Source organism: Apiospora kogelbergensis (assembly GCF_038363985.1).
Source record: "Apiospora kogelbergensis strain CBS 113332 chromosome Unknown utg000005l_segment0_segment0, whole genome shotgun sequence".
Classification (NCBI taxonomy): Eukaryota; Fungi; Ascomycota; class Sordariomycetes; order Amphisphaeriales; family Apiosporaceae; genus Apiospora; species Apiospora kogelbergensis.
In genome coordinates this window covers 1-26578 of record NW_027117422.1, presented here as the reverse complement: position 1 = coordinate 26578, position 26578 = coordinate 1, and the positions used below count along the sequence as shown (strand labels likewise).

Genomic DNA, 26578 nt, shown 5'->3' with positions numbered 1-26578 from the left:
TCGACCCCTCCGTCCATTGCATTTGGAGAGAGTTGGAGAGCCTGTACAACTACTACCACTACTGCCACTGCTACGACCATTCGGGAAAGTTGGAGCTCGTCTTACTATCGATTAAAATTTCCAACCCCACCGGCCGATCCTCCTTCTGGACACCCACATCCCACCATTTGCTCCTCGGCCCAACCTTTGGTCGCATCGCAACTGGATCTGAGCTTTCTCGAGCTTGCTATTTTCGAATATTCATTTGCATTCGGTGCCAGAAGGCCCAAATCATCTGGCGAGAGTCCAGACGAAGAAGAAATAACAGGATAAAGAAGAGAGATCAGACGAGACTTGGACCGACCAACACCAACACCAACGCCAACATGGGACTGTTTTCGAAAAAGCCCCGGCCGGCCAAGACGGTGGCCAAACCGCTGAACGGCGATGCGCAGTCGACGACGAGTTTCAATTCCGACAAGGACACGCTGAAGTCGCCCACCAGCCCCCATCACACCATCCAGTCGTCGCGCATGGGCAACCGGTCGTCTGGCGGCAGCACCTTGCCGCCGACGCCGCTGACCCCCTTTTCGCCCACCATGATCCCGCGCGCCGACCTGCCCAAGCCGCCGGACCCCAACCTGGACCCGGCCGCCTACCTGCGGAGTCTGGGCGCCGTGCGCGAGCGGTCCCGCATCATCACCGACAAGGCCATGCGCAACAAGCTGCACCATTTCGACGTGGACATGAACAAATTCCCAGACGTCGTGAGATTCGTCTGCGGCATCATCAAGGTGGGTGCAGCCGTCGATTTGCGTCCCCAATTGCATGCACTGCATTCCGCCTGCAGACCCGCCAGCTAACACTTGCACGTGCCCAGCGAGACTACGATGCGCCTTTCAACTCGATTCCGCCGCACAGTCGGTACTCGCACTTTTGCGTCGGCGGCCGCGATCGCATCGCCAACCTCTTGTCCACATTCGACGATTCCGTCGACACCACGGAGAAATGCCGCCGGTTAATTGACCTGTTCATGATCAGTGCCCTGTTGGACGCCGGCGCCGGCACGTCCTGGACCTTCAAGAGCGCCGAGAACGGCCGAATCTACAGGAGGTCCGAAGGTCTGGCCATAGCCAGCCTGGAGATGTTCAAAACGGTGAGTTTTCCTTGTTGTCGCACGTGCTATTTTTGGCGTGGGAAGCTAATGGACGGACAATGCAGGGCATGTTTTCCGGGGATGCGCGGAACAAGTTCCAGGTGGACAAGGAGGGCCTGAGCAAGCTCACGGTGGAGCAACTGGCCAAGGGCATGCAGTCCCGCCCCGGCAACGAAATCGCCGGGCTCGAGGGCCGCGCCGAGCTGCTCATCCGCCTGGGAGGCGCCCTGCAAAAACAGAGAATCTTCTTCGGCGACGAGGGACGGCCGGGCAACATGGTCGACTACCTCTTGTCCCACCCCACCACACAGGCCTCGTCCACGCCCATCGTCATCCTGCCCGTCCTCTGGAACGTCCTCATGACCGGCTTGAACTCGATCTGGCCGTCGCGGACGGCCATTGACGGCGTTTCCATCGGCGACGCCTGGCCCTGCTCGTCCATGCCGCAGGTGGCGTCTTCGCCCACGTCGCCCAGCTTCTCGCCCTTCCCCAGCACCACGCAGTCGTCGGGCGGCCGCGGCGAGTGGGAGTCCATCGTGCCGCTGCACAAGCTGACCCAGTGGCTCTGCTACTCGCTGATGCAGCCCATGCAGTCCCTCCTCAAGGTCAACTTCGCCGGCTCCGAGCTGCTGACGGGCCTGCCCGAGTACCGCAACGGCGGCTTGTTCGTCGACATGGGCGTGCTCAACCTCCGGAAACACGACGAGGACCGCGGGCTCGAGCACTACGCCGACTACTGCCGCCGCCACAACGTGCGCTCCCACGAGGTCGCGCCCATGTTCGAGCCGAGCGACGACGTCATCGTCGAGTGGCGCGGCGTCACCGTCGGCCTGTTGGACAAGCTGTGCGACGACGTCAACTACGCCCTGCGCGCCGACCTGCACGGAGGCGAGATCACGTTGTCACAGCTGCTCGAGGCTGGTAGTTGGAAGGTATGTCACATCCCCGTTTTTTTTTAGAATTATGCCTCTGCGGACAGCAGCTAACAGGTCATCTTACAGGGTGGACGAGAAATTGCCGAAGTGAGTCGGCCAAACACAAAAGAACCGCCGATCTTGATCGATTCGGACGGAACACTATTCTAAGTCCCGGAAAGGACACGTTACATTATTTCAAGTCGTCAATGGCTGCATACATACTTAGTAATTGGGAACGGACATCTGGTGGTGCATATGTGGGAGAACACAAAAACCAACAGGCGCGTAGTATTGGTGCTACTACCCACCCCCTTAGGACAGGGCCGGTTCGATATGACATGATGGGATAATGAAAGGAACACATCGATAGGGGTATGTACTGTGTATACTATCTGGGTTATCAAGCAAACAAGCAAATAAGCAAGCTTACATACCAAACGACACAATGTCCTTGAGGGCATCTCAGGAGAAATGTGCAGACAGAAGTTGGATACAACGCTGGAAATATCTATGGGCAGTCGATACAAGCTTCAGCATAAAGACGAACGTCTTCATAGCCACTAAGTGCCAGTCGAGACGTTGCAGAACACAGCATTCGACGTCTACAAATATCCTCGATGAATCACGATTTCTACTGTAGAATAGGGGCTCAGGACGCCTGACACCTATTAATGTGAGAATAATTTGGAAGCCCTCACCTGATTTTGTTGTTTGGTGAATGACGTGTATCCCTATCTGTCTATAGTGCCTCAATATTGGAATATGAACTCGGTTGCTTTGAATGTTGATGAGAACGTTCACCAGCAGTTCCAACCCCTAGGTTTTGATCCAACATTGAGGAAACGGGCCTGTTGGGACATGAAGCATCCGTCACAACTCTCATTCACTTCCGCTGTCCGTCCTTATTCCCTTTCTACCTTGCTGCCTTCCTGAGCATGTAGGCTGTGATTGAAGTACTGACTGAACGTGTTAGCTTGTTGGTCAACCTATAAAGGTGGCTGTGCATCTAGGCTGGATGTGGGTCTGTATAGTAGCTTACACCCCTGATTCGTGATGTCCGTACCTGCCTCTATCTAGACTGGACGAGACAGCAGTCGTTTATCAACCACAGGCGAACGCCGCAAACCCAGCATTGTTCATAGCTGCCGTTTCCCCTTTCCCCTCAAAATTAGATAGCCAATTCGAAAATAGAGGCTGCCAGGGAACCAGGGGTGTACTGGCAAAACAGAACAAGATATTGAAAGTGGTTCTATCCGGCTTTTTCTCCTGGGATATTTTTTAAGCTGTGATTCCACTCAAACCCATGATTAAACAAATATCTCTTATTCGGACGTGCTGACCGTCCATGCTACCGTCATTTGGAACCCCGACTCCTAACCTATGAGTGTCTGACTATATCTACAAAATGAGGCTGCTTAGTAGCCTTCTGATACAAGCATCTTATTAAAGGGGCAGTTCTGGCTGTGAAACCAGGTCGCCGCCGCCGCCTTGGCCGGCTCGGGGCCCACGAAAACAGGCTGTGGTGTTTGGCTCTTGGTGGGGTCCATCTTGGGTACGGGCGTCTGGCTCTTCTTGGGATCCGCCTTGGGCAGCTTCTTTCCGCCACAGCATTTGCCTCTGCCGGTCAAGTCTATGTATTCCTACACGGCCGGCGCGTCAGTCAACGGAGACGGGAACAAACAAATCAGGGGGAAGGAGGCCATCTCACTCTTAATTTTCCGAGAAACTGAGCTCGTTCGTCCTCGGTTCCCCACCTATACGGCTGCATTCTCTCCTTCCATAATTTTGCGGCGTGGTACATACACGACATATACGAGTCTTCAGGGTCGTCGTTAGTTACCTCAGGATGGTCTAGTTCAACAAGGGCCTGCCGGATGCTGGTGAGGAGGCCGCGGGTATCGATGTGCATGGTGCCCGTGCAATAGACATCCGTCAAGGAATACGGCGCGTGGATGGTCCCAGGAGGCTGGATCAGGAGAGAACCGGGCTCCAGGAAGATGGGGATCCATATGCCTAATTTGTCCTGATCTTCAGGAGGTGGAGGGGGCTTCAGGGGGTTGTTCTGGGCGAACCACTTGACCGAGGCGTCCTCGACCATGGACGAGAATACTGGCCAGAGTTTATCCCCTTGCTGGTCGAGAACGCTCGTGATCTTGCCGAGATGGTCGCCGTGCGGCTCCGAAAAGACGCCGGCCTGGCCGCAGATTTTGAAGCTGGTGGAAACCTTGAGGGCGGCTCCTCGATTCATCCTCCCGAGGCCGCCTCCACCGCTATACCCTCCTTTCCTGGCAAGGTCGTTGTACAGCCCCAGGTCCAGCAGCCCGGCGAGACACGCGGGCACCGGGTTGACGTCGTTGGAGTCCAGGTCCAGCAGGTTGATGGGTCCCAACTTTGCATCTTCCTCGGTGAAGCATCGCTCCACGTCCTTGGGGTCCAGCTTGTGGGTGATGTTCTCCAGGGGGCAGATGAGAGGGCGGTAGCCGTACTGGACTTCGATCTTCTGGCCGAAGAACCTGAGCGATTGGAACAGCTGCTTGATGTCCTGGTGCCGCCGGAACTCGTGATTCCACTCGGCGGGGACGAGCAGGGGGGATCTTGGGGGCCCCGTAGGTGTCGACGATATGGCGGACTTCCTCCAAGCGGCAGACGGCGAAGTGGCCCTCGACGAAGCCCGGGCCGTCGGAGTTGATGATCTCCTCGTATCTCTCGGCGGAGATGGCGAGCCCAGTGTTCCGGGCGCATGAGTCCAGCACCTGTTGGATGTACCGGGGACCGCTGATCCTCATCAACGACTCCTGGGGTGATCTGTCCACAAGGTTATTGACGCCTTGCCTCGCCTGCAAGACGCGGATCTGCGCCGTCATCTGGTGGCGGGCGACGGCATGAGAGAACTCCTGGTCCTTTGTGAGTTTGAAAACAGGTGGGGCCGCTGCAGGCGAGGACGCAGGCGTAGATGCAGGCGCAGGTTCAGGCGCAAGTTCAGGTTCATGGTCAGGTTCATGGTCAGGTTTCTCATGGCCAGGTTCCAGCGCCGGTGCCGGGGTAATATCTGGGACCAAAGCCGAAGCTAGAGCCGGGGCTGAAGCTGGGGCTGGCGACTCGGGTTGAGTGGTGGTGGTGGTGGTTTTGTGTTTGGTGGATTTCCGGGATTGAGGGGCGGCGGCTGGTTTGGCGGGATCGCGTTTCCTCTTGACTACACCTTGGGGCTTTGCGGGCTTCTGTCTCCCATCGGGCTTGGGCTTTTGCTCCGGCCTAGCCATCGACACTTTTGCGGGGGATTTGTGTGCATCTTTGGATGCCGGGATGGGAGGGTGAGAGTGAAGCCGCGGCTGCTGGGGGGCTGCTGTTCAAAGCTTTGGAATTGGAGCCATGTGGTCATGGAAGGGCGATTGGTTGCGACGAACCAACAACGGACATGAGCGGCGGCACTCAATTGCTTGGGACTTTTCAATTGGCACGAGGGCCGACGAGCGCAGACACAGGCGCGGGACGGGACGAGACGAGACTGTCGAACAAGGGAATTGCTATTGCGAATGCGATGCGATGGATGAAGGACACGGAGTGGATTCGGGGATGGGCGAGGGCGACAGCGACAGCGACTGGGCAGGCTGGAACTTGCGTAGCGCCCCTACTGGTGCTTGCTGGTGCTTGCTGGTGCTGGTGCTGGTGCTTTGGTTGGTGGCCCAGGACGAACTGCGCCCGAGTGTGTTTACGTTCTTGCATGTCATGTGCTCTCTCTGCTCTCTCTGCTCTCCGTTGAACCGTGCACTCTTCCTCTCTTCCTTCCTCCCAGCCACCCACCACCGCCATCTCGAGTCTCACCCCGCCAAATCACCCCCTGCTAATGCCGAACGCCGATGATCAACACTGGACTCGGCGCCACATCCACAAGCCACATATCGAAACACAGGCTGTGAAAGAAGACGAGAGCTGTCTCTTAGGGCAGATCAGGCGTGTTAGACATTGCTCGTGGAATGTCTTTTTATTTGCAACCGACTTGGCAGCATTAGATATCGCACTGCAGTTGCGACTTCGTCGTGCTGCGGCTGCATAGACCTAAATTAAGTTGAATCTAGAAAGGGGAAGAAACAAACGAAGTTTCCGTGTCTGGCGAGGTGGTTTGCCATGCTACCAAGACGCGGCTCCCAGTATCACGAGACAGCATGAGGCCTCCTAACCACGCCGATGTGACTGACCTGAGAATCATATGCGGGAACCCCCACTGGTTTCCGCATCGATCTTCCGCCGATAGCCGCGTGTACACCTGATCAGCCCACCGCGCCGCGAAGATGCACGATGCTATTCTCGGGGCAGGAGGAGGAAACAATGGGACCGGACTCGATGGAACCGGATCTGCACATTCCCGTCAAAGGGGACTAGTCGCAGCCGGGGTAAGATTGCAATTCGGCCAGCTGCCAATGGAAGGGTTGGTGCGGGTCGCGGCTATCTGACTATCAAATCGGTACACCAACCAGAAGCCCGGCATTGTGTTCCATCAGGCCATCTTCGTACGAGTTTAAGCGGAGATGCCCCGGCATGCAAATCTTGACAAGTCTGGGGAATTGGGTTGACAAATACCGGCCAGAAGTGGCCTAGAAGGCGTGCCGGCGGGCTGGAAGCTCTGCACGCCTAGCTTGCAGCAGCCGCCTGCCTGTAACGGCTGGCGGGCTCTCCCAGGGTGTCGTATGCAGGGGAGTTGCAGCCTCAAGATTCCGAGATGCAGAGGGGGAAAGCCCAGATAGGAAGCAGATGGGAAGCCAAGATGGCGGAGTCCGTCTTAGACCGGCGCTGAGGGGTCGAGGGCGGACCCTGAAGACCCTGAATTGCGCCCAGGCCGCCGGACTACGACGGCTTGTCCCTCTCCACACGCGGTCACACTGGGTCAAACCGATTGCGGCACCTAGTCGCCCGACCAAAATCCCAGACTTCACATGAATGCTTGTTGCGCATGCCGCAGCTTAGGGGGAAAGAGGAAACGAAAAAAAAATTCAATTTACGAGGGGATCCCCGTGAAACTGCACGAACGTCCAAGCTAGTTATATAGGAGCCAACCCCCGAGCGTTTCCCCTGTTGGATCTCTTTCTCGCCCAGCATGTCCAAAGGAAGCGTCAATCACAGCATCATGGCAATCCAACCCACCGAGACCGTGGCTGTGGCCGCCCAGCAGCCGGAGAAGACGACGGTGCAAGCCGAGCTCCCCCATGAACCTGCCCATAGTGGATCTGGACGTCTTCCTCCAGAAGCCCCGCGACTCCCCCGAGGTCTTGGCCGAGTGCCAAAAGGCCGCCAATGCTCTCATCGCCTACGGCGCCCTGGTCCTGCACGACTCGCGCGTGTCCGAGGACGACAACACCACCTTCCTGGACCTGCTCGAGGACTACTTCGCGCAGCCCGCCGACGCCCTCCGTCGCGACGAGCGCCCGGAGCTGGGCTACCAGATCGGCGTCACGCTCGAGAACACCGAGAAGCCCAAGTGCGCCGTCGACGAGCCGTGCCTGCAGGTCATCGAGCGCCTCGACCCCGCCGAGCGGCCCCTGGACATCAAGGCCCACGAGCCCGATCCGAAATGCCGCTTCTTCTGGCGCATGATGGACGCGCCGCCCTATGAGACCAAGTTCCCCTCCCTCAACGCCGAGAACATCACCCCCGAGGCGCCGCACATCCAGAGCAGGTGGGCGCCCACCATGGACCAGTGGGGAACTTCGATGAAAAACGCGTACGTCTAGCCTACCTCCCTAACTCTAGCGCGACCATGTCGGGAAACCGCCAGCTAACGAGCATCTGCAGCGTCACATCTTTAGCAGGCATGACTGCCGTCGGTTTAGGTTTGCCGGCCGAAGCGTTCATGGACGCCACCAAGTACGGGTATGTTACGAGACTGTCCACCTGCGCGTAGAAATCCCCTGACTGACCCCCGTTTTCTCAGCCCCCACTTGCTGGCCCCGACGGCGTCGGACCTGTCCAAGTACGGCAAGAAGGACAGCATCCTGGCCGGCTTCCACACGGACCTGAACTTCCTGACCATCCACGGCCGGTCGCGGTACCCGGGCCTGCACATCTGGGCGCGCAACACGGGCAAGCGCATCCCCGTCAAGATCCCCCAGGGCAACTACCTGCTGGTCCAGGCCGGCAAGCAGATCGAGCACCTGACGGGCGGCCTCATCAAGGCCGGCTACCACGAGGTCGGCGTGACCCAGGCCACGCTGGACGTCATCGAGCGCCGCAAGGCCGACTTCCCCGACCGGCCCCTCGTCCGCATCTCCTCCACCTTCTTCTGCCACCTGTCCTCCGACTACGACCTCGCCCCCAACCCCGTCCTGGCCGACCGCGCCCGCGCCATCCGCGCCGAGCAGTTCAACCTCGGCAAGGACGAGGGCGAGGAGGTCTCCTACCTCAACATGAAGGTGGGGCAGCAGGTGCAAGAGTAAGTTCTGACCGCATCCCCCGAGTCACCGACGCGAGAAGAAACATGGACTGACTGAACTTTTGTGAACACAGGGAGCTCAAGCATATTGCATTGATGACATAGACGAGTTCGTATTGCTCTGGGTTTGATTTCACAAGTCGGTTGCATTCTACAGGTGTTCAAAGCCGGTCTCGGCTGTGGCGAGTCTTTTCTTATCTGGGTCGATTTCGTTGCTATATATCCCGCCACCTCTGATAGATCATGAGTACAATAAATGAATAATGAGCAATCATCTCGTGTTCCGTTTCCTTCGTTATACTGGCCCTGTATATATTGTCGGTAAAGACGCGGGGTACTTTTTTTTCGTAATCTCTCCGATCTGTGTATACTCCGTTGATAATAGTGGATGCTACTACACTTGCTATACTCGAGTTCCAGATCCATCTCGTATATTGGTTGTCTTGATAAGCCAAGCTTTACCGCCCAGTGATATCCCGTCCCGCGGCACTTGGACTCTTGGCAGTGATAGCTCAAAATGTCACAACTTACTAATGCTTTGTGTTCAAGTTTCTTGGCTTACTATCGGTTGCCCTGTTGCGGCTAGCCAGCCGTGTTTCTTGGGGGTATTGCAACATTAGTTTATGCAACCACGTGATTCTGTCGAGCAGCGTGCCTGATGTCCATTCCGATCCCATGGATCTGGAAAAGAGGCTATCTATCTCGCCCTGCAGGGATCCCACGGGCTCCTCGTTGACAGACCGCCTACTCCGTTATCAGAAAGGCGTGCACATTCGCCCACATGCGGTGGGCAAGAATCAGCCCTAGCATGATAAGAATGGCGACGGTTGGTCACAAAATGTCACGCGGAGGGCACCGATTCCAACATGCTGCTGATAACGAGTGAAGATAAGATGCCCCATCCAATAGGGGTGGAACTGCATACTACCCTGGGCATGGACAGGGGTCGGCGTGAGCGGAGCCGAAGCCAACGGCATCCCAGCGATGGCGGCCGCCACCCGCTTATCAACTGCTGCCACAAAAGCGGCCAACCAATAGAAAATGCACCAGAAACGCATACGATTATCTGAGAACGAGCACGAGGCCAGGAAGGTTGGTACATTTCCCAACGACGTAAGCTGACCAGGGCGCGACTCGGGTTAGAAATTGCATCCATAACGCAGCAGTTTGCTACGAGGCGTTGGCCAGCCCAATATGTAATTGCTGTTACTACTCCAAGCACAGCAAGCGCCGGGCTACCTATTTGGCGGAGATGGCGTTGGTTATCTCGATCACCGCACATTCGGGGGCTATCATAGCCAACAGATATACAGGTGCCCGATGAACTGAACGCCCCTGTAACCTTGCATTTGTGTGATAAGCAACATAGCATACAAAATTCAGGACACACCCTCCCCATACCCCACGTCACATAACGGCATGTAAGATACGCAACGCAGAGATACGAATCCCGCACCCATACTTCTGCCTCCGGTGATATGACCGACCCCCCACAGCCGGTCTTCGCCGAGGGCTACCAGGAGGATCTATCCGCCGTGTCTCGAGGTATAAAGACAACGCCAAGTGCATATTCAAGAGGAACTTCAAGAAAGATCGGCATCTGCCAATGCAAATAGGTTGCCCTTGACCAGGTATTCTTCTCTCTCATCACATCTCCTACCTCTCACCATCCACAATGAGATACTCTCTGGCGGCATCGCTGCTCGTCGGTAGCGCCGCCTGCGCCCCGTATGCGCCGTTGCCCGTGCATCTGGAGACGCGTTCCGAGATCGACTCGCGGGTCACCAACGTCCACCTGACGTTCAACGAGCCCGTCGACGGAGAGCTGACCTACACCTATGGACGCCACTGCACGGGTACACACCAGGTTCGCGATGCCCACCACGTCGTGGCGCGCAGCTCAGACTCCAACGCATCCAGGCTGGTGTGGCTGATGCCCAAAGATGCCGAATCCGGCGGTTGCCTTTCGGCCTGGAACAGCGAGGGTGTCCTGGTCGGCCGCAGCGAGCCGCAGCGCTTCCAGACTGTGAAGAAGCGGGACCTCCGGAAACGCAGCGGCGTCGCCATGACACAGGAGATGGGCATCGACACCTGGGGCCCCTGGTTCGACGGCGTGAAGCTGCTCGAGAGCAAGGCCCTGAGCACCGTGGACGCCGCAGCCGCCAAGTCCAAGGAGGTCGCCATCGTGGGCGGCGGCATGTCCGGCCTGATGACGTACCTGGTGCTCAGCCAGTCTGGGATGAGCAACATCAAGATCCTCGAGGCCTCGCAGCGGCTGGGCGGTCGCGTGCACACCGAGTATCTCTCCGGTGGGCCCTTCGACTATTCCTACCAAGAGATGGGGCCCATGAGATTCCCCAAGACAGTGAGCGTGGCCAACGAGACGTACAACATCACGGACCACGAGCTGGTCTTCCAGCTGGCCGACGAGATGAACCGCCTCAACAACTACGACCGGAACCTGAGCGTCGACTTCATCCCCTGGTACCAGGCCAGCTCCAACGGCCTGTCGTACAACAACGGCTTCAAGCTCGACACGGGCCTTCCACCGACGCTGGCCCAGATCCAGCAGAACAGCTCGCTCGCAGCACCCGCGCCTGTGCTCGATGCAGCCACGCAAGAACTCCAGGACGCCATCACCAAGATCACATCCAACGAAACCATGATGATTGAGATCGCTACCAACATGCACAAGGCACACAAGGATTTCATCGGTGCGTAACAACCCAGAGCTCAGCCACAAGAAACGACAAAGTTGCGATGCTAACATAGATCCGAAATATAGTCAACGGCCTTGGCGGCAAGGGCGGCGAAGTCTGGTCCGAGTTTGCCTACATGGTGAATTATTTGAACGCCACGCTGAACCAAACTGACATGGTGGTCGGAAGCTCGGCCGACTCATCTTTCTGGAACTCTGTAAGTTGAATTCTTATCCACCCCTAGCAGTAGTGCAATACTTCACTATGGCCCAAACCTTTTACTGACAAATCCAAGCTGTACGACAACGTCTATTTCTCGGCAACCACCTGGTCTACTATCAACGGTGGTCTGAGCCGGCTGCCCCTTTCCTTCCACCCGCTGGTTGACAACATCACGACGATGGACGCGCATATCGATAAGGTCGAGTACCTGGACGAGGAGCAGCGCGTCCGTCTCTCATGGAAGCAGAACAAGGAAAGCACTTACCAGAATGCCACCTTTGACTACGCAGTCATCGCCATGCCCTTCTCCAAGGTCAAACTCTGGCGACTTCCCAGTAAGTTGAAACGTTACTTGCTAATTTTCATCAGCCCCTATTCCTAAGATGCAAGATGACTGACACAAAACTCGCAGTGCTGCCCACCAGCATCAAGAACGCCATCAACAACGTCCCCATGGCGTCGGCCTGCAAGGTAGCCCTGGAGTACAAGACGCGGTTCTGGGAGCACCTCACCTCGGGCCCCATCTACGGCAGCTGCAGCACCTCGACCGACATCCCGGGCGTGGGCTCCGTGTGCTACCCGAGCTACAACATAAACGGCACCGGCCCCGCGTCGATTATGGCGTCGTACGCGAGCGGCGACTGGGCCGTCCGCTGGCTGTCCAAGACCGAGGAGGAGCACGTCCAGTACATCGCCGACGCCATGGTCGAGATCCACGGCGAGGTCGCCCGCGAGCAGTACACGGGCAACTACAACCGCCGCTGCTGGTACCTCGACCCCTACGAGGGCGGCGCCTGGGCTGCACCCACCATCGGCCAGCACCAGCTGTACATTCCCGAGTACTTCAAGACCTACAGTAACGTAAGCCGCCACTCTTCCTCATCTTTCCCTTGGGCTTGTTGAGATTATATTGACCCATGATGTTACAGATGATCTTTGTTGGCGAGCAAACCTCGTACACCCACGCGTGGATTGCGTCGGCACTCGAGTCTGGCGTGCGAGGAGCTGTCCAGCTGTTGCTCGGTAAGTTCTGATCTTTCCACATCCATGCGTTGATAAGTCTAACTTTGTGCGTGACAGAGCTCGGTCTTGTGGACGAGGCAAAGGCGGCTGTCGATAAGTGGATGGCTCGATGGATTGAGGTGGTAAGTTCAAATCCTTTGGAAGATGCTCGAAATATTCCCTTGAACCTATGCTAACACACTTCAGTAAATAATCTATAATAGTCATTTCCCCTGGACAGTAGGGGTAACATCGTGACCTATTATGGGGCACGGGAATGATGAATGATAATATTAATACATAAACTCAATAGATAGGAGAAAAAAGATAATTTGGCTTCTTAGCGTCCCTGAACGACTTTGAAGCACCGTCGGTATCTATCTCAAATGTCAAGATTGTGATACTGCTAGGATAATTTCTCTTCCATTATATATGGGACAACTACTGGTCTACTATGTACTATCTGAACACGCCAGACCCTTCTGTAATGGAAACACTTGTAATACACTTGATGACACACGACCACCAATTATGAGACCCTCAGTGTACAAGTCCCAGCTCGACACGAGCCCTCACCTCGTTCCAGTACTGAACTCTCTTCTTCTCGCGGAACATCTTGCCCCAGTTGATCATGATCAGAAAGGCACTGCAGATGGCCAACCCGATGAAGGCGACGCTGATGAAGCAGTTCTGGTACCCGAGGTTGTCCAGCCACGGCGTGATTCCGTAGCCAATGGCGAAGCTCATGGTGTTGCGGATCAGGATGCAGGTTGTCAAGGCGTCGCCGCTGATATCTCGGTATGTATCGATGAGATAAGAGACAGAGAGGGTGACGCCCGTGGCGCTGGCATAGGCGAGAACCCCCATGGCGAACACCAGGCCGAACCAGTGGACATGGTGATGTGCCCCGACACCCCACAGGATAAACGAGAAGGGGACCACGATGGCCGAGATGGTAAAGAGCCACAACCGATGCTCGGGCTCTGATATGCCGTTGTTTCTCCGGGCGAGACGTATTATGAAGCGATCCGAGACAACACCGGTCAATACAGAACTGCGCATCCGTTAGCATCTCTCGCGGTCCAGGAAGAATAGTGATGGGGACTTACGCAATAGCAGTTCCAATTATGCATGAAACGTAACTGAGACCAACCATCGAGGGTGAAAAGCTGTAAGGGGGACTGCCCAGGATGATGGAGCTGGTACCGTTGAGAATGTTGAAGTAGATGAGATATGTCCCATAGCTGAAGCCAGAGTAGAAGACCACTGGCCAGGAAATCAACTTGAGGGACTGCCAAGCTCTGTAGTGCATCATGAAGGGCCTTGGGCTGTCGAACAGGGACAGTTTCTGGAAGAAAGCTTTCTTCTTTGTCGTGACTGGGTGTGTAGCGTGGTAGGGGACGGCGGCTGGACCAGATTGCCCCATCTCAGCCGTCTTGTTCTCCTCGTCACTGGGGCCAAGGGGCATGGTGGTCACGACACCCACCGTGTGTCTGTCATAATTCGTCTCCTCCATGAAGAAGAACAAGAAGACCAGTGTGGCGCCACAGAAGATGGCCGGGAAGTAGAAGACCCACTTGAACCCCAGGCCATCGTTGATGAAGCCGCTGACGAGGGGTGCGAAGTAGTTGCTGCCGGCCAAGACGAAGGCGTACCAGCCCATATACGTGGCCCGTTCGTGGGCGAAGAAGAGGTCGGCGATGGTGGTCTCGGGGAGGGCTTCGATGGGCGAGCCGAAGAAGCCGGTCAAGATGCTCTTCGCGATCCACTGGCCGTTTCCGTGGGCGAAGGGCCCCCAAACCGTGACCCCCAGCAAGCCGGCGAGAGAGACGAGATAGGTAAAGCGCTTGCCGTACTGCAAGGAAAACGGCTGCCAGAACAGCAGAGACCATCCCAGGAGCAGGAACATGTAGCCCGTCCCCGCGTTCAAGTCGTTTTCGGTCACGTCCAAGGCCTGAGACAGTGGAACCAGGACAGAGTAGACGACAGACAGGGCCATGCCATTGAACCAGGTGTATCTTAGTCGCAGTCAGCATCTAGTCGGGATTGGAATGATGGTTTCCTGGAACAACTCACAACAGGGCGCAGGTCAAGGCCAAGTGCTTGCGCGACTTGGACCAGTTCAGGGGATCGTCGGGGTCTGCCGAGGGAGTGGGAACAAGGACGATGTCCTTCTGGTTGGCATCATGGCGGGCAGCAAGTACATGTTCCAAGTCGACGAGATGGACCGTGCCAGGAATGGACGAGACGTCAATGTCGACGTGCGGATTGGTGGTTGTGACCGAAGCCATCTTGTATGCGGCTGCCTTGTGTGATATATTCTGTGATATGTGCGAGGACGGATGTGGTTGATGGATTGAATGGCGAGTGGTGGGCGTCCAGTCAAGGTGCACAAGTCACGTCCATAAGATCCGAGACATGCAGGGCGGGCTGTTGGAGGGGCTGGTCGCCGGTGGAAAGCACGTCGTCCCTGCCTCGATTGAAATGGTGGAAGCTTGGGGTGTTTTCTTTCAGATGAGGCAGTTATGACAGGACACAGGCAACAACCGGGCGTGAGTGCTGAACTTGTCTCCGTTGGAAACCGGGCCCGATCCTCACAGCAGTCAAATGACTTTGGCACAAATGTATGTATCTACAGGAGAAAGTCTGTCATATATGACAGGAGGGTGCTTGGTGAGTAACATCCAATGCAAGCGACGACACGACATGCAGTGACACAAGCTTTGTCGAAGGTGTGTAGGTTGCGTACCACCAACACTAATGCAAGCCTGCAGTGAGCTGCTGATATATGATAGGTCCAAATGATGCGAGAAGGCCTTGGTCTTGGGGATGTTCGTCCATTGCATCCGGAATCAGCTAATCAATTGCCTAATCAGGGCGTACAGATAACCAGCAGACGCTTGAGCAGAGATGCTTATCTTGCGCGCCGCCAGCCGAAGCTCGTCAGTGCAGATTGGCAGCGTCAATCCGCCTGCCTCTACTAATACGGATTTGGTCTTGACCAGTAATCAAGATGCACCGAGGATGCGCGCCCACAACACCCCACAGATAAGATCTTACTTTATTACGACGTTATTGATTCGTTAGGACCGTCCATAGCCGTTTCCTCCCCCAGACAGCTCGGCTAATTGAGGCGCAAGCGGTACGCTTCACCAACGGACGTCCAATCCGCCCCAACGCGTCCGACCACTCGCCGCGAAGTTAAATGCCACGATACGTACAAGGGAAATGGACTCACGATCGAGGCGCATCATCTTGTGTTGAGTAGAGAGCCCACCATGTGTATATATCTGCCAATGGAACTAGGTAACTCCGACCATCGGAGCTAGCCACGACGGATACTTCGTTTACCTGAGCTGAGGCTTGTCAACATCGTACGCTTGTTCCGCCCAGCACAAAACCCCAGGCACGAAATCAACGCATGAAAGGGCGAAGAAAGTCACATGCATAGTGTCAATAACCATCTGCCTGGTTGATATTGCTGCAGGTTGCTGCAACGCCTCTCCACCCCTTTTAATGCACGCGCGAACTTGAGAAAGTGAGCCGAAAGGAGTTCCAAAGTAAAGAATATAGCAAATTGATATCCCAGACGACCATTGCCATGTTACATATTGGAATGCAGAGAATGGACAAAGAACAGCCTTGTGGCGGGCATCGGTCTTTGTCAGGGAGAACAATGAACCCCCTAGCACATGACATTGCCTGTAGAGGCATCCAGCCATATACTGCTGGTCTCGTCGCATCTATTGTTGAAAGACGCATTCCCGTCGCTTTTGTGATAGCGTTCGCATCCGGTGGGAGGCAACTTGCCACTGTTTTTCCAGCTACTTCATATATAACGCCTTGATCTCTTCCCGCATCTGGGTGTCATGCTCAGGATATGGAACAGCGCGACACGAAATCATGAGAACAAAGGGCACCACCGAATCGCATCATCACCACACTCCATTGATCCCCTAACTCCGATTATAACGCCGGCTTATAAAGAACCAACAATGTGCCACATCTACGAGTACCGCCAGGTGCAGTGCGGCCAGTGCAACGAGTACCACGGCGACAAGACCGACAAAGACTTCAAAGAGCAATGTCGGACCGCCTATCGCTTGGGGGGCTTTGGCACCTGCAAAAAGTCCGTCCAGAAGCAGACAGTGAAGCGGTACAAGTGGAAGGACTGCAACAACTGCCAGCATCGACAGGACGTCCACAACATGTGGGTTTGAGATGCCTGTATTAACAAACGAGGAGTCGTATTGGGAGGCTTTGTCAATGCAGAAACGGTCATACTGAAGGTATATCTTGCTCTCAGTTCTGTCATCAGCTTGAGACTTACACACCTGACTAGGAATACATGCAATTGGGTGAGAGCGAAAGGGCATGAGAAAGGGAAGGGGCAATGCACATCTCTGACAAAATAGCTGTCATACATACCGTTCACGATACACCGATGCGCGCAGAAGGCGGAAGGCGGACAGAGGAGGAGAACCGGACCGAGAACGACTTGACTTACCGCATTCTTCTCACCCAAGGCGCAGAACCTAGATGCACTCTCTTCAGCCAGGACTAGACCAGCTTGCTCACGATTAATGAAGACACTCATGGAATATATCCAAACATTACACCGGTTTCCTTAAGGAGTGAATTGCACAGATAACGAACGATGATACAAGATTGTCAGAATCAAACAACTCAGGTGCTGCTTCTAATCTTTCTTTCCCGCTCCTTATTCCATCATGTTCTACCCCGAGAGAACCAGGCTTCCACTCCTTAATCTTTACAGGAGTCGTTATGGTCCTGGCCGCCATTCACACATTTACCTGATCCGCAAAATCTCTGGAAAGGAATGTCGTCTGGGCCTTTGCAGTAGAACAGGGAATCGTTGACATGGGCTTGGTCCGTTGCCTGGTGGGCGTTTTCAAGTGACTGGATGATGTCATTATAGTAGTTTCCTGAGGTCGTGGATCAGAATGTCAGCTGAATAGGAATACTGAAATATTTGAGACAGATGGGATTACCCTTTGTATTGAGGACGCTGCCACAGTAGTAGAGACCGCCATGGCAATTGTCCGCCGTAGTCACACCAGCGAGAGCTGTGACGAGAACAGCGGCAAGATGGGCGAATTGGACCATAGTGAGTAATTCTCAGTAAGCTGCGACTAAAGTGAGGTTTGAAAAACGGATAGATATCGTGTGTGTGTTTGTGTGTATGTATATGCTTGCACTTGACGATAGCAATGCTTTGGCCGATAATGAAACCCGGGAGGGAGATTGGGCTTATATAGACCTGTTCCCGAATTATATACCTCCCTTCCAACAACTGATTCCTGATCCCGGGCTTTCAGAGGTGTAGCCTGTACTACAAAGTCTGCAAGGGATAATGATGTTGACAAGTAAAATATAGATATTCTACCCGGGTCATCCGAGACAGTTTTCGTTTATCGTCTAATGATTGGCGTCCAAAAGATGAACTGCGGCTTACTGTACACGGAACAGCTTATATTCTCTCACCGACTATGTCACATGGTATGACGAAGTCGCACAGCCAGGAATAGCGTGATCATTATGACCGAACCGCCGTCAGGTGCCCAATGAACCACATCATAACCCAGCTGGATCCTGCCCTTCGGAAATATGCCGCTGGACCACAAGCCACAACGAGTCCGGCGCCAGATCCAATATCCTGGATGGGTCTGTCGCTGAAGAATCCACTTCGAGTGTAGCGATCCAAGGCCGCAGCGCCGCCAACTGGGCCCCAGGTCCCTCGTCCCGCCGTGGCCGTGCGGCCTCGATCAGCCGGCTCGGCAAGGTGCCCCGCAGACTTTTCGCCCTGCTATCCCCCAGACGCCCTGCGAGCGCCGCCGTGTCCATCATGGCGACGTGCAAGCCCTGGGGATGAAACCATGTGATATTGGCCGCGGCGAGAGTGGCAATAATACGCTCTTCGCGCAGGGTCCGGGCTGCTCTGACAAAGCTGGAAGTTCTCGCAGTAGTCTCGTTATCACTGTTGTTGCCAGGGGGCAATGACACAAGCGTACTCCACATGCCGCCTGATGCCGACCGGATCCGGCGGCTGAGTGACCGGGCATGTTCTAGCGCCTGGCCCGAGACGGAGGATGTGCTCAGGACCGCCACGTCCATTTTTGCCACGAACTTGTGCCAAGTCTCAAGTGTGAGGCCATGGAGCTGCAGCACCGGCGCATAGGCCGGAAAGAAGGGCGCGCCTGAGAATGGTCTCTCCTGTGGGACGGCGACGGGCCTTTCGAGAAAGAACTCGGACGCGGCTGCTTCGGCGAGAACGGCATGCGGTGCATAGGAGGGCGGAGACTCGGAATGCCGGCTGCAGGATGGGGTGAGATGCTCGTCGTCATCTCTTTGCGACGCGTGTATTGGATGGAGTGACGGCGCCTCGGACACTCCAGGTGTGCTCGGATGGCAGCCACCAGTAGACATTGCAGTAATAGAAATGCGTGTTATTCAAAAGCTCTGTGCAATGAACCCGTTGTGGCCACTAGCTTGTTCAATTTGAGTGCGTCAGTTCAGACGTATTCATTTCAATGTGTATGATAAAAGTGCTCCCGGGCTGCAATGGCGGAAGGGGCTTTTGAATACCCATTTTCAAACTGTCAGCTATAGGACATGGCAGTCGATATTCTATTCGGCTCAGGAGTTGCCGGCCTCGTATTGGTCCAAGATGAGGAGGACATGGTCAGCAAATGCGAGTGCGAGAACATGGTGTGTTGGTCCTGTAGTTCAGTGGCTGCGCCATGCTCATTTGGTGCTGGGGTTCAACGCTAGAGGATTCGCTGTCACTTCAGGACATGACAATGCAGTGCAGAGCTGACGTACGCATTCTGTTACGCGCCCCCAAAGCCGAGTTTCGCACTCGATTCCTCATAAAGAACGGCCATATTCCGAAGAGGCTCAGCTCTTCTTGCTTACGTTGATCCCGGATGTGACTGCGATTACGCGTCCTGCCTGGGAGGAAGCAGCTTGCAGCATCGCAGCCTGGTCACCACTGCAGGCTTTGCAATTGCACTGAGAAACAACAACCTCCGGCAGTGAGCAAGCGTAAGGTAGAGTAGAACGAGAACTGCTGACGCTGAAACCTACTTTTTTATCGACCAAACGGGTCGTTTGCCGGCGAAATGCGAAATGCGCAATAGGTCGCGGACGTCGGGCGGCTGATTGACGGGATGCGCCGCCTGTGGCTTAGTGGGCTAGTAACCAGTTTAGGGGGCCAGTCGGCTAAGTCGCTGCCTGTTGACGAAATCCGATGTCGCGGAAATCCCCCATCGGCCACTTCAAACCACTATCCATTCTTGCAATACCATATATCGCGTCATCTCGATGAACTCCTCCAAGCATTCACTTTCTATTCAGCTTCATCAATCGACACGTGCTCTACATCACGTCTCCGGTATGGAAGACTGATTATCAGCGCTTATATCAAGCTCAATGCCAATGTGGCAGAAGCTTTCTCCGTCGACTCTTGGTCTCTTTCGCTACCCTCCGACTGTTGAAATAGCTGTTTCAACCGACGTTCTACCCGCTTCTCTTTCTTCCCAAGCTCAGACAATCGGACATCTACGCTCGACGCCAAGGTTTTCTCACTGCTTACTCTCCCGGATTTATCAGGGGCGTAGTGTCCGTGGGATCGAAAGAGTGAGCGGCGCGTGTCGTTTTGCTTGGTGCTGGGAGAAAAGATAGCCTGGTGCCTCAAAGCTACGCTTCATGGGTGTCGATGCCGCTATATGCTATCTCCAGTCGCATTGGCAGGCGTCCAGAAACCCTTCGCAATCAGAACACCTCCTGTGGAAGTCTAGTGCGTCGGATTCGCTGTCCTCAGGGTGATGTGCTGGAGGAGAAGTCAATGCCTTGTCCATATTGAGAACAAGACGCCCCTCGGCATCCGATGGATTACCTTCCTCGCGGTCGTCAATCGGCGACAACATGACCTGGACACGGCTCACTTTGGCTGGAAGGAGGGCAAATGTGGTTCGTTCTCTTGGGATTTTTAAGGCCCTCAGCTCTTCATCTTTCAGCAGACTGGGTGGCGGCTCCCATGAACCACGGATGGGGGTTCATTCTTGACATCTTCCCATGCTTCCTCAGCCCCCTTAATTTAGCCGCGGTATTTCTTGGGTAGACTTTGTCCCGACCAGCTCCCGACCAACGGTCGGTTACGATGTGTGTGGCAGAGCCTGTGCGAACGAGAAGGCTGACAATGGTTGTGTAGCGGGCGCCCCCACACTGAAATGCCAAGTTTCGGCTAAGGATCCTACGACATGGCCAGCCGCGGAAGTCGGTGCGGTCGATGGAGCCCGCGAGTTCCCCGAAATGGACCCCGACAATATGGAACTCGACAACGTAGCGCAGATACGAGGCGAATCAACTGGTGGATACCGTTATGGAGCCGCTACAAACGTACCAAGATGGTGCGGTGTCAGTTTTTGGGTTGTATCTTATACATCTATTGATATGATTGGTATATGCTGGACCTCGGTTGAAACGGTCTCCGTTCAAGGCTGGGGTTGCGGAAGGTCCAGCTGAAAGGGCTACTGCCAGTCCGGTAACGTAGAAAACGATTTCCTCCCCTGTGGCCCTGTCGGCCGGCGTGCGGGTGGCATCGGCACTAGAACCATATGCAGGTCAAGCTTCCCATGCATCACCGTTCCATCCGAGCCCATTGCTTACTGTTCTGACAGCAGCGGGAGCGGATAGCGGGTCATAAGTGGACAACAGAGGATAGCGTGACATGGATGCTATAGGGTCGCTTCGTGCTGTCGTGCTGAATTTCCACTTCAGATCTTTGTGGCAATCGATGAGCGATCTGGGACACGAACCGCCCTCGCGGAAACCTGAGCAAGCACCCCAAGTCATGTGGGACTTGTGCTGCGGTATATTCGATGGTAACTGTGCTAAGCGACTCGTGAATACATCAGTGTCTATGTACTTGACATGCTTGTGTGGAAATCTTTGGCCATTTTCTTTTTTTCTTTCTTTGCTCTTCGGTTCAATGAAAGTATAACCCAGCAGAAACAAATCTTTGGCCATGTATTGGAGGTTATAAGACTTCCACTAAAATCTCGTCCGATATCAAGACTACCCGATGCTGATCAAAAATGCAAATAAAAAAAGGATCGGACGATATCTAACATCAGATGGAATTCCGGCACGTCTGGTCCGGGCCGTCGCACTACCTGCTTTTTCAGGCAGAACGCTAGCCTGTACAGCGGGCTGCTGCATCCTTCGGCCGATGCTATTGATGCAGTCTAATCCATAGCGTCCGTTGAATCCTTTGGCGGATCAACAGCTTCGTATTCTTCTGTTCGCCTCATGCTCCCAAACATCCGTCCTTCAGTCGGCTGGCAGCAGACTCTAGTGGAACGCCCGAGTTGGTAACCCCAATATGGTCTGTTGAAAGGTGCGAACCGCCTATAAGTACGGCCATACCGCCGGTGTTGTCTGCAGTATCAATATCCATCAGTGTTTCTTACTCTCAAACACAATCTGAAGATGTTCTTCCGCAACGCTCTCGCCGTCGCGGCGGCTTTGGCTCCTCTCGCCTCTGCCCGAGATGCCTTCGCGCACTACATGGTGAGTAGTTCCCACTCAACTTCAACACTTTTCGGGTCGAGTGCATCCATTGCTAAGTAAACGATTGCAGGCCCAAGGCATGTCCCAGGCAGATGCGAAATTGGACGTTGCAGATGCCCAGTACGCTGGCATCTCTGCCTTCGCCATCAACCTCAACTCAGGCGACGTCAACCAGCCCTGGGCGAAAGACAGCATTGAGTACCTGTGCAAGGCGGCCGAGGACTCGCAGACCGCAGGCAAGTACTTTGCCATCTTTTTCAGCATGGACATCTGGAACTCGAACAACGCCGACGCCTTCAAGCCGCTCTTGAACACGTACATGAACCGTGGTTGCCACTACAAGTACGATAACAAGTACTTCCTCAGCACATTCAATGCAGGCTCGACCACCAACACGTACTGGAGCAGCTTCTTCAGCACCCTGAGCAAGAAGCGCAACCAGATCTACTTTGTGCCCAACTTTGACAACACCGACGGCTACTACGGCAGCGACGCCAACTGGTGGAACTACTGGGGCAAGACGGTGGATGGCCTGTTCACCTGGGAGACGGTGTGGCCTTCGGCAGCCGGCGAGGTCACCATCGATCGCGACAACAAGCTCGCCCAGGGCGCTGTTGACCATAGCAAGTCGTACATGGTCGGGCTCTCGTCGCTCCAGTACAAGCACTGGGACAAGGGTAACAACGAGCATGAGCACCGCTACCGTCGCGGCCTCGACACCCTCCCGAAGCGCATGGAGCAGATCCTGGGCATGTCGCCCAAGGCCGAGTTCGCCGAGACCATCACGTGGAACGACGCCGGCGAGAGCCACTACATCGGCACCCTACACAAGCAGGGCGTCGGCGCCTTCTGGGGCTACGCCAACAACGACGAGTACCGCCACACGGCGTGGCAGCCGCTGGTCAAGTCGTTCAACGTCGCCTTCAAGGCCGGCCTGCCCGCGTCGGGCATGCGCCCCGTCAACGGCGACGACATCACGGGCGCCCTGTGGCACCGCGCCTTCCTGAAGAGCTCGTCGTGCGCGTCGGACCCCTGGGGCAAGCCCAACAACTGGGGCTGGGCCAAGGACACGGTCAACTGGGCCGTCGTCATGCCCGACAACATCAGCGGCGCCCGCGTCCAGGTCTACAGCGGCGGCAACCAGATCTACTCCGGCCCCGTCCAGCCCGGTCTCAACTACGGCAGCGTCGAGAACATGGTCGCCGGCCCCCAGTACGTTGAGGTCGTGCGCAGCGTCAACGGCGGCACCCAGCAGCTCTACTCCAAGACCAGCCACGTCGCCGTCACCGCCAACCCCAAGGACAACATCTGCAACTACAACTACGTCGTGGACAATCTGCTGAAGGGCGGACCTAACTAAGTGGCTGCCTTTTTGTAATATTACAGTATAATAGTATTTAATCCTAAGACACTGTAATAATAAGGGCTTAATGATACTTGGGGAGTGAGCTGATGATGGTTAAAGCATCCAGGTAGGAAAGCTGAAGACGTCTAATCACCAGAAAAAGTGAGCATAAGGCTGAGGCGCAGACAGCGTGCCGGCGACAATGTACAGGCAGGTTGCTCAGCCCCTAATACGCCAGTGGGCTGGCCTGTCACCCGTCTGGTAGCATTTCCACAAACTATCTCGCACTAGAAATGCCCAGGAAACAACATGGCGAAACCAAGTACTATCTTGTCGGCGGTCGACCTATGTGTCAAGTAAGCAAGCCAGAGAACCGGAGAACTTTAACAACTTGGAAGATGCTGTCGAGTTCATGGAAGACTTGGCGTAAACATTGTCAAAGGATGCCAGACATGGAGGCATGTCGACACCGAAGTCGAAGAGAGGATGGCCAGACTGAACATCTACTGGACCCAGACGAGGATCATGCTAGATTTCGTGCGGAAGATCGCTAAGACCATTAACGGTGAACTTCTCGAGACCATGGACAGTGTTGGTCTCTTGATGACGAAGCTGACGCTGGTCTCGGCTAAGCTGAATAAGTTGCTAGAGTAATCCGATTCGACATCGGCAACTCCTACATACATTATGAAAACCAAACCTGGGCGTTACGCAATCACCAAGAACGTATTTGATGCAACCATGGATGACCCGAGGAAATGGCAGAAGAGGTTCGACCCCTGCTGGTTTCTCATGCTGAGAATTGCAAGCCCGCTCATCGACCAAGAGCTTCGCGACATGAACTCCAGGCCCAGGACCGTCATCAAGGGTCGACTGCAGCGAAAGGAGTCGCGAAAAGTAGTCTACAAATTACCGGTAGTAATCGCGGACAGACTACGTGACGCAATGCTCGACATTCTATGGCGTCTAGTCACTATGTTCCTGCCCTTTAACGCCTCGCTCGAATTCTCGCTAATTCCGTTATTATTTATTATCTTTAAATTTCTAAATAAAACATTAACTTAAATATATATCTTTTATTTAAAGTTTAAAGAATAAAATAACTAATTTATAATTTTAATATTTAGAGGTATTATATTAAAGAATAAAAACTTATATATCAGAGGAAAGTAAAAATAATTATTAGTTATTATTAATTTAATATATATAAAATTAAATAAAATATAATAAATAAAATAATTAGTTTATATTTTTAATAATTTAAGTTATTATATTAAAGAATAAATACTTAGAAATTAATAAGAAATTAAAAATAGTTATTAAATACCTTTAATTTAATAGATATAAAATTAAATAAAATATAATTCTTTTATTTTAAATATTATATATAAAATAGCTAGTTTATAACTTTAATATTATAATTTATTATATTAAAGAATAAATACTTTAATATAATAGGAAAAGTAGAAATAGGTCTATAATACCTTTAATTTAAAAGATAAAAAATTAAATAAAATATATTTCTTTTATTTATATTAAACTAAATAAAATAGCTAATTCACTTTTTAATTATTAAAAGCTATTATATTAAAGAATAAATATTTATATAAAGGAGGAAAAGGAAAAATAGTTATTTTATACCTTTAATTTAACAAATATAAATTAAAATAAAATATATTCCTTTTTCTTTTACTTTAATATATAAAATAGCTAATTTACTTTTTTGATATTTAAAGGTATTATATTAAATAATAAATACCTATATATAGGAGGAAAAGTAAGAATAGTTACTTAATATTTTTAAATCTTTAATATTAAAATTAAATTAAATATTTATCTTTTATTTAAGGTTAAAAGAATAAAATAATTAATTTACTTTTTTAATACTTATATTTTTATATCTAATAATATATACCTAAATAATCGAGGAAAAGTGAAAATAGTTATTTAATACCTTTAATTTATTAGATAAAATATTAAAATAAATATATTACTTTCTCATTTACTTTAAGGGATAAAATAGGTTATTTAATTTTCTATTATTTATAATCTTATATTAAAGAATAAATACCTCTATATAAAAAGAAAAATAAGAATAGTTATTAATTATTCTTAATTTAATATATTTAAAATTAATTAAAATATAATTCTTTTATTTAAGATATATATAATAAAATAGCTTACTTACTTTTCTATTATTTATATTATTATATTAAAGAATAAATATTTATATAAAAGAGGAAAAGTAAAAATAGTTATATAATATCTTTAAATCTTTATATAAAGGAATATATAAAATATATTCCTTTTTTAAATATATTTATTAAAAGAATAATTAATTTATATTTAAAATATTTCAAGGTATTATAATAAAGAATAAATACTTTATTATAAAAGAGAAAGTAGAAATAGTTATATAATACTTTCAATTTATTAAATATATAAATAAATTAAATATATTCTTTTCTCTTTTTTATTAAAAGATAAAATAGCTTATTTAATTTTCTAGTATGTAATAGAACTATATTAGAGAATAAATACCTATATAAAAGAGGGAAATTAAAAATAGTTATATAATACTTTAAATTTATTTATTTTAAAATTAAATTAAATATTTTCTTTTTTCTTTTTTTTTATTATATAAAATAGTTAATTTACTTTCAAAATATTTATAATATTATATTAAGGAATAAATATTTATATATAGGAGGAAAAGCAGAAATAGTTATCTAGTACCTTTAATTTAATAAATATAAAACTAAAATAAATATATTTCTTTTATTTAGAATAGAGTAAATAGAATAGCTAATTCACTTTTTAACTATTAATAAGTATTATATTAAAGAATAAATACTTTTATATAGGAGATAAAATAGAATTAGTTATTAAATACCTTTAGTTTAATTAATATAAAATTAAAATAAATATATTTCTATTCCTTTTACTTTAATATATAAAATAACCTATTCACTTTTTAAATATTAAATAATATTACTTTAAAAATAAATACCTTTAAAAGAGAGGAAAAGGAAAAATAGTTCTTTATTATCTTTAAATTTATAAATAAAAACTTAATTTTAATATATATATCTTTTATTTAGGTTTCAAGGTATAAAACGGCTGATTTACCTTTTTATTATTTAAAGGTATTAATTTAAAAATAAATACTTATATATAAGAGAAAAAGTAGAAGTAGTTATTAAAGACTTTTAATTTCTTAATAATAAAATTAATTAAAAT

The 26578-nt window shown here is 51.5% G+C and overlaps 9 protein-coding genes across 9 annotated transcripts; 6 read left to right on the top strand and 3 right to left on the bottom strand.

Moving 5' to 3' along the window:
* Positions 1 to 365: 365 nt before the first annotated feature.
* Positions 366 to 2220, top strand: PG998_006580 (uncharacterized protein; the record flags this gene model as incomplete). The annotated part of the gene is made up of 4 exons (XM_066873396.1): positions 366 to 773; positions 830 to 1135; positions 1201 to 2067; positions 2137 to 2220. 4 exons carry the CDS (start codon positions 366 to 368, stop codon positions 2218 to 2220), a joined length of 1665 nt encoding a protein of 554 aa, XP_066729341.1.
* Positions 2221 to 3467: 1247 nt separating this feature from the next.
* PG998_006579 (uncharacterized protein) lies at positions 3468 to 5312 on the bottom strand (the record flags this gene model as incomplete). Its single annotated transcript, XM_066873395.1, has 3 exons — positions 3468 to 3692; positions 3761 to 4489; positions 4539 to 5312. The coding sequence occupies 3 exons, from the start codon at positions 5310 to 5312 to the stop codon at positions 3468 to 3470; spliced, it is 1728 nt and encodes a 575-aa protein (XP_066729340.1).
* A 109-nt stretch (positions 5313 to 5421) lies between these two features.
* On the top strand, positions 5422 to 5913 carry PG998_006578 (uncharacterized protein; the record flags this gene model as incomplete). Its single annotated transcript, XM_066873394.1, has 1 exon — positions 5422 to 5913. One exon carries the CDS (start codon positions 5422 to 5424, stop codon positions 5911 to 5913), a length of 492 nt encoding a protein of 163 aa, XP_066729339.1.
* Positions 5914 to 7253: 1340 nt separating this feature from the next.
* On the top strand, positions 7254 to 8581 carry PG998_006577 (uncharacterized protein; the record flags this gene model as incomplete). Its single annotated transcript, XM_066873393.1, has 4 exons — positions 7254 to 7768; positions 7840 to 7917; positions 7979 to 8476; positions 8551 to 8581. 4 exons carry the CDS (start codon positions 7254 to 7256, stop codon positions 8579 to 8581), a joined length of 1122 nt encoding a protein of 373 aa, XP_066729338.1.
* Positions 8582 to 10151: 1570 nt separating this feature from the next.
* Positions 10152 to 12609, top strand: PG998_006576 (L-amino-acid oxidase; the record flags this gene model as incomplete). Its single annotated transcript, XM_066873392.1, has 7 exons — positions 10152 to 11190; positions 11262 to 11392; positions 11471 to 11732; positions 11810 to 12258; positions 12327 to 12420; positions 12478 to 12542; positions 12607 to 12609. The coding sequence occupies 7 exons, from the start codon at positions 10152 to 10154 to the stop codon at positions 12607 to 12609; spliced, it is 2043 nt and encodes a 680-aa protein (XP_066729337.1).
* A 330-nt stretch (positions 12610 to 12939) lies between these two features.
* PG998_006575 (MFS transporter) lies at positions 12940 to 14690 on the bottom strand (the record flags this gene model as incomplete). The annotated part of the gene is made up of 3 exons (XM_066873391.1): positions 12940 to 13453; positions 13509 to 14417; positions 14476 to 14690. The coding sequence occupies 3 exons, from the start codon at positions 14688 to 14690 to the stop codon at positions 12940 to 12942; spliced, it is 1638 nt and encodes a 545-aa protein (XP_066729336.1).
* A 1704-nt stretch (positions 14691 to 16394) lies between these two features.
* PG998_006574 (uncharacterized protein) lies at positions 16395 to 16619 on the top strand (the record flags this gene model as incomplete). Its single annotated transcript, XM_066873390.1, has 1 exon — positions 16395 to 16619. One exon carries the CDS (start codon positions 16395 to 16397, stop codon positions 16617 to 16619), a length of 225 nt encoding a protein of 74 aa, XP_066729335.1.
* A 1375-nt stretch (positions 16620 to 17994) lies between these two features.
* On the bottom strand, positions 17995 to 18846 carry PG998_006573 (uncharacterized protein; the record flags this gene model as incomplete). Its single annotated transcript, XM_066873389.1, has 1 exon — positions 17995 to 18846. The coding sequence occupies one exon, from the start codon at positions 18844 to 18846 to the stop codon at positions 17995 to 17997; it is 852 nt and encodes a 283-aa protein (XP_066729334.1).
* A 3066-nt stretch (positions 18847 to 21912) lies between these two features.
* On the top strand, positions 21913 to 23353 carry PG998_006572 (uncharacterized protein; the record flags this gene model as incomplete). Its single annotated transcript, XM_066873388.1, has 2 exons — positions 21913 to 21993; positions 22064 to 23353. 2 exons carry the CDS (start codon positions 21913 to 21915, stop codon positions 23351 to 23353), a joined length of 1371 nt encoding a protein of 456 aa, XP_066729333.1.
* Between the last annotated feature and the right edge of the window lie 3225 nt (positions 23354 to 26578).